General features: G+C 39.8%; 3 protein-coding genes across 4 annotated transcripts in view; all 3 read right to left on the bottom strand.

Moving 5' to 3' along the window:
• Positions 1-686: 686 nt before the first annotated feature.
• On the bottom strand, positions 687-1,798 carry LOC106916094 (olfactory receptor 10J4-like). Its single transcript, XM_014984133.2, has one exon. The coding sequence runs from the start codon at positions 1,647-1,649 to the stop codon at positions 687-689; it is 963 nt and encodes a 320-aa protein (XP_014839619.2). The 5' UTR covers positions 1,650-1,798.
• Positions 1,799-3,985: 2,187 nt separating this feature from the next.
• Positions 3,986-6,533, bottom strand: LOC106916096 (olfactory receptor 10J4-like). The gene has a single exon (XM_014984135.2). The coding sequence runs from the start codon at positions 5,429-5,431 to the stop codon at positions 4,469-4,471; it is 963 nt and encodes a 320-aa protein (XP_014839621.2). The 5' UTR covers positions 5,432-6,533; the 3' UTR covers positions 3,986-4,468.
• Positions 6,534-8,538: 2,005 nt separating this feature from the next.
• The window catches only part of mylka (myosin, light chain kinase a), a 53,604-nt gene continuing 49,320 nt past the window's right edge, over positions 8,539-12,822 (bottom strand). For both annotated transcript variants that reach the window (XM_088002971.1, XM_088002974.1), the window contains 4 exons: positions 12,235-12,325; positions 11,577-11,705; positions 11,178-11,290; positions 8,539-10,821 (listed from right to left, as the gene is read on the bottom strand). In XM_088002971.1, coding sequence (XP_087859097.1) covers positions 10,690-10,821; positions 11,178-11,290; positions 11,577-11,705; positions 12,235-12,325 — 465 coding nt within the window. In that variant the 3' untranslated portion in view covers positions 8,539-10,689. The remainder of the gene's footprint in view (positions 10,822-11,177; positions 11,291-11,576; positions 11,706-12,234; positions 12,326-12,822) is intronic.

Below are 12,822 nucleotides of genomic sequence, written 5' to 3'. Positions count from 1 at the left end.
TTGCCCTAACAGAAATCCATCAAATGTTACATTTCTTATTGTCTGGCAAATCGGCTATGGGTGCAGTGACAGGCATATAAAGGATAAAAAGATTGACTAGTCCACTTCTTTCGTAAAATGAAGTCATAAACTATGGAGATATTTATCATAATTGTTCAAGACGGTTTTTTGATGCAAGAAATAAGGCAGTGGTGATTCAACACTTTAAGTTAAATTGTTAAAATCAAATTTTGTTCTAGATTTTTGATTTAATATTGCAGTTTAGCTCAGTTTTTTAATTCTTATGTGACAATGTCTCTGATCAACACTAACCTGTTATTCATGATTACTGCTGTACAGATTAGGAAGATATGTAAAAGAAGTCATTCTTAGTTCTGATTTTATTTAACTAATGAATAAAAACCTATAGAATAAAACATACACATACGTAAAATTTCAAGCAAAAAAGTCATATAAATGCTGAAATATTTCACAAAGCAGCAGTTTCTATTCATATGTTCGTAAAATCAGGGGAAAAACATGAAAATGCAAAACAGAATTGCATCAGAAATGTTGAAAAAACACTTCCGTAAAACAGAAAACAGTGATTTGTTTTCTTTCAGCTATGACTTTTTATCCTTAAATATCCAGATCCAGAAACAATCTGTTAACATTTTACATTCCCAGGAACCCTGACTCGGTTTAAATCATTCAGTTTTCCTGCTGCCCAGCAGCCGCCTGATGTATCCGGTGATGGCGCTCATATTCAGGCCGTACACTACCGGGTTTAACACGGACTGAGCCAGAACGACCAGCACCGAAGTGAGCACAGAGGATGCAGTCTGGTCTGCGCCCTGCAGGCGGCGCTGCAGCAGCTCCACTGCAGTGCAAGCGCTGTAGTTTAGGAAGACCAGCAGGTGCGGCAGACAGGTGCGCAACGCTTTGCTGCTAGAGCCGCGTGTGCGACACAGGGAGACAGAGAGGATGCTGCTGTAGGAGAAAAGTACAAAGATCACGGGCAGCAGGACAGTAGCAACAGAGGTGAATATGGCGAAAACGTCGCTCATTTGCGCCGCATTTCCGCCGCAGCTGAGTCTGTTTAAACTGTAAAGGTCACAGTAGAGCCGGTTGATATGAGAGTGGCAGAGCGGCTGACACACGGCTAAAAGCACGATGATCAAAACCATAGTGGCGGGCAGCAGCCAACAGAACAGGAGCAGAGCGGCAACCACGCGCGGCGACACCAGCGCGGCGTAGCGCATTGGGCGGCAGATCGCGACGTAGCGGTCGAAGGCCATGGCCGCCAGCAACATGAAGGCCGAGCCGCCCACTGTGTAAAGAACCCACGCCTGACAAGCACACGCTGACAGCGTGACCAGGACAGAGCCGCTCTCCCACAGCAGCTCCCACAGCAGCCGCGGGTAGATCGCGAAGCCGCCCAGCAGCGAGTTCAGCAGCAGCGCGGCTATGAACACGTACATGGGTTTATGGAGGCTGTGGCGCGTGCAGATCACTACCAGCACGAGGCCGTCGCTGCACAGCACGAACACATAAGCCATGAGGAAGAGGAAGAAGAAGAGCAGCCGGTGATCAGACAGCTGCTGCAGGCCGTCGAGCGTCAGCGACGTCTGCGCGACGAACAGCGAAAAATTCAGGGCTGCCGCGGACATTAGAAGATCAGAAAGGAAACAGAACAAGATGGAGAACAGATGAACCTCACCGCAGCTGTAGACCACACACACATTTAATCAACAACGTATAATTGCAAACATCTAATCAAAACATCCAATCAACAATATCGAGAAACTGGATCAACTGAACGGGAAACATTTAAAGTTATTGTGATTTATCCAACCTTCAACCATCTAATCTGAACGTTTGAATCCTAAGCGACTTAATCTTCACATCTAAACCATAACACATAATAATGTGTCAACCAGCCGACCATAACAGAGTCAGAACCTGAAGAACTTCTGGTCCGATGAGCTCAGTTACTTTAAGGGCCTCTGCTCTCTGTGGAGCTAATTAGTGACTGAACATCTTCATCAGCTGAGAGCATCAGATACTTTCAGGTCAAATCATCTAAACCTTTTAACCTCTGAAATGTTTTATCGAAGGAAGAACTTTTGAAACTTGGAATCAGACAAAATCCACATTGAAACCATTCAGTTAGAAAAATGTAAAGATGGTGCTATTTGAAAGAGAGAGACCAGAAAACGGCCAGAAATCTACCTGGTGGCATAATCATGGTGAGGGCTTTATAATTAGCAATACAGACTGAGGAAAGGTTGAGATTTAAAGGCTGATGGACCAATTAGAATAATATAAAGTTCATATTTTAAATTTGCAATCAAAAATTTCTGTTCTTCAATATTCCATCAATTCTGCTAAATAAACTGACATTTGAAATCATTTCATTCAGTCCAATACAAACTTATCTTTCTTCTTCTTAATTTTGGATTTTATTTGCAACATAAACAGACAAATCCAACATTCATTAATGTTTGAACATAAGTTCTGTTTTCTGAATAAATGTTTTCAAACCAGATTATTGATTACCGAACAGTTCTTGATCATATCACTCTTTTGTCTTCAATTCATAATTTGGTTCTTTCAGTTTCCTGCCAATATAACCAAAGTTTAATGTTATGACGTTTCTCCTACATATTAAAATCATTGAGCTTTAGATGAAAAAAAAACTCATATTTATTTCACACCTTAACATTTGCATTATTTTTGCCATCCTTTTTCTTCTCATTAAACACGTTTCTTTCGTCTGTTCTAGATTGCTTTATTAGCAGAATATTTAATTCTGCTTTTTTTTTTTTACATTTTCACGTTTACTTCTCATTTTAAAAAAAGAAGGGGAAGCTTTATGTTGTGCTCCTCAAAATGGCCCATCCACTCTTCTATGGCCCTTTTAACAGAAATCTATCAAATGTTACATTTCTTCTTCTTTGTTTATTGTCTGGAAAATCAGTTATGATCTGATATTATGTACCCATTGTATCAGATCACTAAACACAAGCATATAAAGGAAAAAAAACTTTGACTAGACCAGTTTTTTCTTAAAACCAAGTCATAAACCATAGGGAGATTTTTGAGAATAAATAATTCTGTGTTTTCCTTCCATCTCTGTTAGCTAGTTGCTAAGCTAAAGCTAAGCTAAACCTACAGGATGACATGTAATGAAATGCAAATGAGAGCTCTGCTTAGAAGAAATGACACACTAGGGAACGCCCTGTTTGGGGCGTCGCTTAGACAGGCCAATAAAAGAAGCTACCAACTGTTGCTTGTTGGTAGCTATTTGTCTGTTAGCTCTTAGAGGTAGCAGGTCATAATGTGCCAACTGTATTTTGGTATTAATACATGGAATTCATGAATGTGTACGGAGAAACAATCACCTGATGATACTTATTTATAAACCTCTACTCGGTTTGGCTCCAGCATATTTAAATTCTTTTACATAGATCTATTAATTCCCATTCTTTACTCTCCAACAACAATTTTCTTTTGCATGTTCCATGTTGCCGAACTGAAAAAGGAAAGCGAGCTTTCAGTGCGATGCTCCTTCAGCCTGGAATCAGCTACAGTCTGAACTCAAGATGTCAGAATTGATTTCACTGGATTTATTTCGAGCGATTCTTAAAAACAGGCAACGAGATTCTTTTAAACAATGTCACTGTTTTTAAATTGTTTTATACTGTTTTATATTTGTGTATATGTATTAATCAATTTTGTTTTGTAACCAGGTTGCTGTGCACTGTAGACTTCTGCCCAGGTCCCCCTTGAAAATGAGATCTGGATCTCAATGGGGTTTACCTGGTTAAATAAAAAATAAAAAATTCAACTCACTGACTCTTTTTCTGCCTCATACGTCACAAACTTAGCATGGAGAACGGATGATTCTCACAAGATATTTATCATAATTTCCAAGAATGTTTTTTGCTGAAATAAATAAGGCAGTGGTGATTCAACACTTTAATTTCAATTGTTAAAATCAACATTTCTTTAAGTTTTTTTGCCATTGCAGCTTAGTTCAGTTTTCTTACTTCTCCTGTAACAATGTTTCTGATCAACACTAAGCTGTTAATCATGATTACTGCTGTACAAATACTGAAGCTGGATATTTAAAATGGGTTATCTTAGTTCTGTGTTTATTTGATTTACAAAAAAACCCTATGGAACAAAATCTACACATATGTAAAATTGCATTCAGGAAACCCTTATAAATGCAGCCATATTTCACAAAGAAGCAGTTTCTACACATATGTCCTTTACACCATAGAAAACACATGAAAAGTGCAAAACAGACTCTTTTTCAAATCAGTCAAGATTTAAAATTAATCAAAAATGTTAAAAATACATTAGTATAACAGGCTGGTGTGATTTATTTTCTTTCAGCGATGACTTTTTATCCTTAAATATCCAGATCCAGAAACAATCTGTTAACATTTTACATTTCCCAGGAACCCTGACTCGGTTTAAATCATTCGGTTTTCCTGCTGCCCAGCAGCCGCCTGATGTATCCGGTGATGGCGCTCATATTCAGGCCGTACACTACCGGGTTTAACACGGTCGGAACCAGAACGACCAGCACCGAAGTGAGCACAGAGGATGCAGTCTGGTCTCCGGCCTGCAGGCGGCGCTGCAGCAGCTCCACCGCAGTGCAAGCGCTGTAGTTTAGGAAGACCAGCAGGTGCGGCAGACAGGTGCGCAACGCTTTGCTGCTGGAGCCGCGTGTGCGACACAGGGAGACATAGAGGATGCTGCTGTAGGAGAAAAGTACAAAGATCACGGGCAGCAGGACAGTAGCAACATAGATGAACATGGCGAAAACTTCGCTCAGCAGCGCCGCGTTTCCGCCGCAGCTGAGTCTGTTTAAACTATAAAGGTCACAGTAGAGCCGGTTGATATGAGAGTGGCAGAGCGGCTGGCACACGGTTAAAAGCACGATGATCAAAACCATAGTGGCGGGCAGCAGCCAACAGAACAGAAGCACAGCTTTCACTGTCCGCGGCGACACCAGCGCGGCGTAGCGCATCGGGCGGCAGATCGCGACATAGCGGTCGAAGGCCATGGCCGTCAGCAACATAAAGGCCGAGCCGCCCACTGTGTAAAGAACCCACATCTGACAAGCACACGCTGACAGCGTGACCAGGACAGAGCCGCTCTCCCACAGCAGCTCCCACAGCAGCCGCGGGTAGATCGCGAAGCCGCCCAGCAGCGAGTTCAGCAGCAGCGCGGCCACGAACACGTACATGGGTTTATGGAGGCTGTGGCGCGTGCAGATCACTACCAGCACGAGGCCGTCGCTGCACAGCGCGAACACATAAGCCATGAGGAAGAGGAAGAAGAAGAGCAGCCGGTGATCAGACAGCTGCTGCAGGCCGTCGAGCGTCAGCGACGTCTGCGCGACGAACAGCGAGACGTTCAAAGCCGCCAAGGACATTAGAAGATCAGAAAGGAAACAGAAAAACTAGATGGAGAACAGATGAACCTCACCGCAGCTGTAGACCAAACTCATATTTGAGCAACAATATCTGATCATCTGAAAAAGAAACATTCAATTATTAAAGTTATTGTGATTTATAAACATGAAACCATCAGTGTTTGAATCTTCAGCGAGTTAATCGTCACGTCAAAGTCAGAACACATAACATGATCACAGTCAGAACCTGAAGAACTTCTGGTCCGAAGAGCTACGAGTTACTTTATGGGTCTCTGCTCTCTGTGGAGCTAATTAGTGACTGAACATATTCATCACCTGAGAGAATGAAACAAATGTCAAATCAAATGAACTTTTTATGAAAGTCTATGTGCAAGAATGAAGCACTGAAAATGGGAATTAAACAAACTACATGGAAAGCATTCGGTTAGAAGAATCCTAGATTAGATTTAGCCATTTCAGTACCTATAATTCAAAATGAAGAGGCCACCACTGAGATGGGTTTAGGTAAAATATTGCAGAACTACATAAATTTACACAAAAATGTCAAAATTAGCAAAAAAAAATAAAATAAAATAAAGATAACGCTCTTAAGAATCAATTTAGACAATTTATCATCAAAAAAACAAACAAAAAAAAAAATTCTTGATTTGGGGTCAGTTACACTTTAAAACTTTCTCCAAGATTCCACTAAATCTGTATGGAAACTATGGTGTTGATGTTTTTAACAGGAAACGGGGCCACTAAACCATATTCACTAACCTTGGTGATGCCTGGTTTGGACCATAATCATTCTGGTTTTACACTCATGAAGATATGAATCTTCTTAGTAGCAGCAGAAAACTACAGCTGATTTTAATAGCAGCAGCAGCAGGATTTCCAAAGGTTGTGCAGGTTGAGGATCTCTAAAACCACCTTAATTACTCCACATACCTTTTGACCTTAAAGCTGCAGCATGTAACTTTTATAAAAAATATGTTTTCTACATATTTGTTAAAACTGTCACTGTTGTGACAGTGAAATATGATACAGATAATCTATGAAAAGATCAATCGCGTCTCGCTGAGCTACTGTTGTCTGAACAAATACGTTGTTCCAAAGAACAACCAATCAGAGCCAGGAGGAGGATCTTAGCGCTGTCAACCAACCTCATGAACAAGCTGCTAAATGTACTAACAACTTAGTGTTTCAGAAAAACTAGCCTAGCATTCATGATAGGCTCTCATATCAAGTAGAAGCTGTAATGTTGTGCATGAAAGGGTGATATTTGTTAAAATGTACATGCTGCAGCTTCTTTTCAGGGATTGAAGGATTCATTCTTGCACAGGTTGTCCTTCATTTTGTTTGGATGACATCTTTGAGGTGAGCAGCTCTACTGAACAGTAAATGTCCCACCCAAGTCAGGCTTTTCAACGTCTAGTGACACATAGCCTGATCATAAGCCCAGGAAAACACCCATGTGGGTTATTGGTCTGACACTTTTTGGGCCAAGGCATTTCTACAGAGATATATTTCAAATAAGCTCCAGTTAGTGTAAGATTTACTGGTATTCTCTCAGGCTGTAAAAGCTTTGCAGGAGTTTTTAGGAAAGGGTAATTTTACAACTTTTTCTCCACATGGGAGCATCATTTCCACAGCTGCTCAAGAAAACGACAGTGTTGATTGGACCCAGAAATGTGTCCAGGCATTTTGTAATGTTAAAGCCTGTTTGGCTCACACTTCACCATCGGTGCAGATCTTATTTCCACCTTTTGGTGCAGTAAGCTGAGGAGCTCCATCAACACAGGTTTCTGTCAATCCAAATGACTGTTTCTGTCTCGTTTAAGGTTGAAATCGAACACAAATAATACAAACGTAAAACAAAAACGAGACAAAGCATAAGTAATAGTCAAGAATCAGAAAGTAAAGTTTAGTTGCGTTTTGTGTTTAGATCCTCAGAGGAACATTAATGGAAAAAACTCAAGAGTCAAACAACAAGAATGATGCAACGGCGTCCATGTTGTCCTGAGAGGACGGATTAACGAGCTGCTGGTCCTAACAGAGACATTAACGAGCGGCTCTCAGGTGAGCTCATTAAGGCCGACACAAACTGACCAGCTGCTGTCCCTCAACACACACTGATGCTTTTAATGAGACTGAATCAACAATGTTATTAAAATAAACTGATCTGTTTATACCAGATTTGCTCATTGATAGCTTGTGTCCATGAGCTGAATTCTTAAACGTAGATCTCTTCTTTCTTATAAAGAAAAAGCCAGAAATAAACTTTTTAAGACAGAGTTCATCAGCTTTGAAGTTCCTCAGGGACGAGGATGTAGCCATTATCTCAGAAGAGAGGGAGACATTTTTCAGAGGCTGATTGAGGCTGAATGGTTGCCATGGAGATTAAAGAACTCTCAAACATGAATGAAGGAATAAGAGCAAATACTCCAAATATGTTTTTGTTGAATCACAATATAACATGATATAGACATTTTACACACTACAGCCCTATAACATTATCTGGATGCAACAGCAGCAGCTAATTTACAGTTTTATTGCTTGGAAAAAAAAAAAAAAAAAAAAAAAAAAAAAAAAAATTATATATATATATATATATATATATATATATATATATATATATATATATATATATATATATATATATATTTTTTTTTCCCCAAGCAATAAATATTGCTTAAAAAAAGAGCAATATTTTGCTTATTTTTTTAAGCAAAAAAAAAAAATTAAAATAAAAGCAAAATGCAAAGAAGCCAACCAAAGGTAAAAAAAAAATATATATATTTTTTTAACCTTTGGTTGGCTTCTTGAACATGATTCTGGTCAACAGGATGTTTCGAGGTGAACCAGATGTGTAAAACCGCTGTTAGCATGTGTACACTCACGGTGCGTTTCAAGACGGCGCGGGCAGATACAGGAAGTCTTCTTTTTTTAAAGTCAAACAGTAAAATTACAGGTTTAAATATAGCCGTTTTGTTGCATAAATTAATGGATTACATAAGAAGAGGCTCTTCTGGACTGTTTAACTGTTTAAAGAAAAAATATTCTATGGTAAACATAAAATGTCATCCATGAACCTGATTTTGAAACATACAAAAAGACTACATTCGTTTAGTGATAAAAATTTATTTGTTTTCTGTGAGTAACTACAGTCGTAGTGTTCTCATACAGTTCATCAAACTGGTATATTTTTTATAAAAATTAAAGTAATTAAATCTACATACATCTAATACAAAAACAAAACAAAGAGTGAGTCCACCTCTGCTTTAATAGGCAGGGACATGAAGTGCTGCAACACCTTCTGGAAGAATTATCATATAATTAAAAATCTGTGCATTAAATAACAAAAAACAGACTCCAAACACACAAACCGGATGGTTGAAAACTGCAGAGGAAACACTCACACACGCATACACACGCACACAAACACACCTGTGAGTTAGCAGAAAAAAAAACATCTTTGGTGTCTGATTTTTAAGAGGAATCAGATTTCATTAAAAGGTTCAAACACAAACAGCTGGAATGTGACTTTCACCCAGAGTTTCTGCCGCCACACAGAGAGACTTCACAGCAATCCAATAAAACGTTTGATCTGCTCCTACGTGATGCTTGGAGTCAGAAACTGGGAAATTCATGCTGAGGTTTGAGATTTTCCTGATTCATGAACAGTTTTTAAGGCCACAGGGGAAGAAAATCGTCCCACAGCATGACAGAGAAACTCTGAGTGTGACTCAGGGTGACGCTTTAAGGCTCACAGCAGGAGGCCAAACGTGACTGAAGCTTCATAAACCTGCAGCTGAAACACGAAGTGAAGATAAAGAGTGAAGCTGGATTGTCGGATATCAACAGGAGCAGCTGAGTTGCAGAAGATAAAGAACAAATGTGATGACTGCAGAACCTCGAGTTCAGACGGGGCTCAGAGCAGCTTTAAGGCACAGACATGGTGAAGTTCTCCTGACCCGAGTAAAGATGGCCGCCACACCTTCTTCAAATTAAACGAAAGTGGTGTCAAACGTTCTTCATTTTAAAGATACTAAACGTTTGGCTCCAATTATGTTTAATTGAAAGAAGGCGGGCGGCCATCTTCACTCTCTCCCGTCCTGCACTTGGATCAGACAAAAAGGTTAAACTTAAAGTGTTGGCAAACATGCTTTTCCTCATGCTTTGGAACGTTGTTTTCAAATCAAACTGGGACAAAGTGAGGCATTATGAATTAAACATGTACAGGTTAAAGTTCAGTGACATCACAGCTTCCATAAACGGACCAATCGTATGAAAGCAAACTCCTGAGGCAGGAAGGAGCCTGTTGGAGGAACCTCCAGAGTCCATGTGAAAAAGATATTTGATGTTTTTAAATTGTGAATCTTTTAAAATGATGAACTTTTTATGGTTGATCTTCATGTGAAACGACAGGAAGTATCTGTGTGGTTATTTTGGAGGAGCTGTTGTTCACAGGAAGACAGTTCAACCCATGTGACCTCAGATGAGATGGGGCATCAGGTGGGCGGAGTCTAACACATGAAGCTGCTGGGATGAACTCTTTGGTGCATTCACACCAACCCTGTATAGTCCACTTCAATCAACCTCTAGTTCACTTGTCTAGAAAGTCTGGTTTGTTTGGGGAGATGTGAATGTGAATCAAACTAAAAGGCGAACACTGGTCCGTCTACAAAGCTCGGTCTAGGTTTGGTTGAAGTGAACTCTGGTCCGGTTTGAATGTATATGTAAAGGCCAAGCTTACTGGAGACAGCTACAAAGCAGGAAGCAGACTACAACGCAGGGCATTCTGGGTAAATACAACCAAAACAAAGGCAAGAGTTTACTGCTACTGGGAGAAAAGGCTCATAGTTTTTTTGTGGAAGACTGAAGAGAAATCCTACAACTGCTAAAATGTGATGCTGCTCCATTTGTTTATATTTCCTGAAGAAGGAAGCTGCACTCCTGTCTTCTTCAGAGGTTTTTGTGCCATTCCCTTCAGTAGTTATTGTTGCAGCGCCCCCACAGGCTGGGAGGGGAACAGCTTTTTAAATCATTTTGGTTTGTTTGACATGGTGAACCGCAACGCCTTAGAGCTTGATGTGCTTTAAGATCGTCACACTTCATCCGACCAATCAGAGCCAATCGGCTGCAGCTCTGCACATGCTCAGATTAAGGTATGAGAAACTCCGCCCACCCGTACCTCCAACCCCCAACTGTTACTGTGGGTGAATTTTCTGACAGGCTGAGGAGCAGCAGGCCTCCGTAACGTCCAACAGGAATCGTTATTCTTCCTCCTCTTCCTCTTCCTCGTCCTCTCCAGCCATCACCTCCACCAGCAGATCTGCTGTGCACGTCGCCTCGCCCAGACTGTTGACGGCCTTTACCATGTACTTGGCATCGTCGTCACCTGAAACCTGCAGGTTAACACCAGAAAACAGTGAAAAACATACAATCTTACCAAATATTTAATGGAAATATCCTAATACACTTTAAATAAAACTTCAAAAAAACTTGGTAAGATGTGATTTTGCAGTTAATAAATATAATTCATTTAAATATAGTAACATTATGTTCATAAACACTGTTGTGTCATGTTACAACCACATAATTCATCATATTTTAGGCGGATTTTATGTGATGCAGCAACACAAAGTACAACAAAACTGCATAATGGAAGGAAAACTAAGTGAAGCAGGATTTCTGACTGACGCAGCAGCTTCAGTTTCCAGTTCGTTCAACCGAAAAGATGCAGCACCAGCTGAACTCTGACCTCTGAAATGATCAAACTGCAGTTTCCTTCTTCATCGTAGTCGATCTGGAAATGTCGAGTCTCTTTGATTGGCTGGTCGTCTTTGTACCAAACCACCTCAGGGTCAGGGTATCCTACAGCAGAAAGTTTATAGAGTTTAAGTCCATTTTTATTTGTATAAAATCAATCAATATGCTTCAAAAAGTTCCCTTCACTGCAAATTGTTAATAGAATCTCGTCTCTTTTCAATGTTTCACAGTTTCCACTTTAATAATCATCCTAAAGAATATAAATCTAGAAAATATCAGTGAATGTAAAACTGAAGCCTAAGAATATTTAATAGTGAACTGAATAACTTTAATAAAACACAGCCAGGTGTATGATCATCAGCTGATCAATGTGTGTATTGATCGGCTGTACCTTCTATCTTGCAGTCGAAGCGAGCGGCGCTGCCTTCCACCACCTCCACGTCTTTAATGACTGAACTGAAAGTGGGTTTACTCTCCGTCTTCTGTTCGTACTCCAAACACTCCAGGAACTGATTATCCTCTGAAAACGAAAAGATCAATTCTGTGGCTTAGAGGCAGTTTGTCTTGTTTTATGTCTGTTTGTTGTTTTATGTCTGTTGTAATTTTGCCAACATTCAGGAATTTTGAGCTTCTGATCTTCAGATTTTACACTGCAAAAGCAAAATTCTACCAAGTATTTTTGGTCTGGTTTCTAGTGGAAATATCCTAATACACTTGAAATCAGACCAAACTAACTTAAAAGCAACTTTTTAAGCAAGATTTAGGAGGTTATTTTAAGTAAATGATTCCTTGATATTGATTTTTTTAAAGCACTAGTTCTACTGGCAGAGTTTTTCACTTATAAAATGAGAAAATGTCTTGTTATATGTTGAAAAATCTGCAAGTGGAACAAACACTTTTTTTTTTAGTAAATTTCTCACCGTGATGAAATTTACAGGGATTCCTTAGATACTTTTTACCCTTTGAAATTAGATGGTCAGCTGAACACGAGTCCTAGTGTTTGGTAATTAGAATTGGATGTAGAAAAACGACCCAGTTGGGTTCGGTACCTTCAGTGGGCGAGCCTTTCTTTGCACTAACTCCAGCCATCATGGCCATGGATGAGAGTCTGCCAATCGCTCGAACAGCGTGACCCGTTTTCTGTCAGAGAAGAAAAAACATCCGCGTTCGAACATGAAGATGACGATTTCTGCAGAAAATGTGTTAAACTTAAAGCCCGGCCCGCCATAGCTTTTTATGTGGGACACAAAAAAGAACCTTCAAGGTAACAGTTGTGACTCAAATATTTTATCAATCAATAAAATCTAATCAGTTTTTATCTGTACACTTCTAAATTAAATCAATCAGTCCCTCCAGTTTGTCGCCATTTTGTAATTCTGGAACTTCACACAAAATCAACGACTCCCTGCATTTTTTTGCACTAACGCATAATTTTGAGTTTATTGCCAATTTTCTGCAAAAATGGTAAAAACATTGGACTGAAGTGATGCTAATTCCCACCTGCAGGTGGCAGTATTTCTTACTTCTACTTACTTGATGTCAGGTTATCGTCTGATTGATACGAGTAACAAAAACTCAGACCTATTGTCATACACAAGTGCAAATATTGCTAAATTTGTAAGAAATAAACACAACAA

Source organism: Poecilia mexicana, unplaced genomic scaffold, assembly GCF_051168715.1.
Source record: "Poecilia mexicana isolate PSO_F unplaced genomic scaffold, ASM5116871v1 scaffold_2, whole genome shotgun sequence".
NCBI classification, from domain to species: domain Eukaryota; kingdom Metazoa; phylum Chordata; class Actinopteri; order Cyprinodontiformes; family Poeciliidae; genus Poecilia; species Poecilia mexicana.
Note: the sequence above shows the minus strand (reverse complement) of the source record. Positions and strands in the feature narration are given on the sequence as shown.

Coding starts and splice junctions, on each gene's coding strand:
- LOC106916094 (XM_014984133.2), bottom strand. CDS start 1,649: ATGTCCGCGGCAGCCCTGAATTTTTCGCTGTTCGTCGCGCAGACGTCG.
- LOC106916096 (XM_014984135.2), bottom strand. CDS start 5,431: ATGTCCTTGGCGGCTTTGAACGTCTCGCTGTTCGTCGCGCAGACGTCG.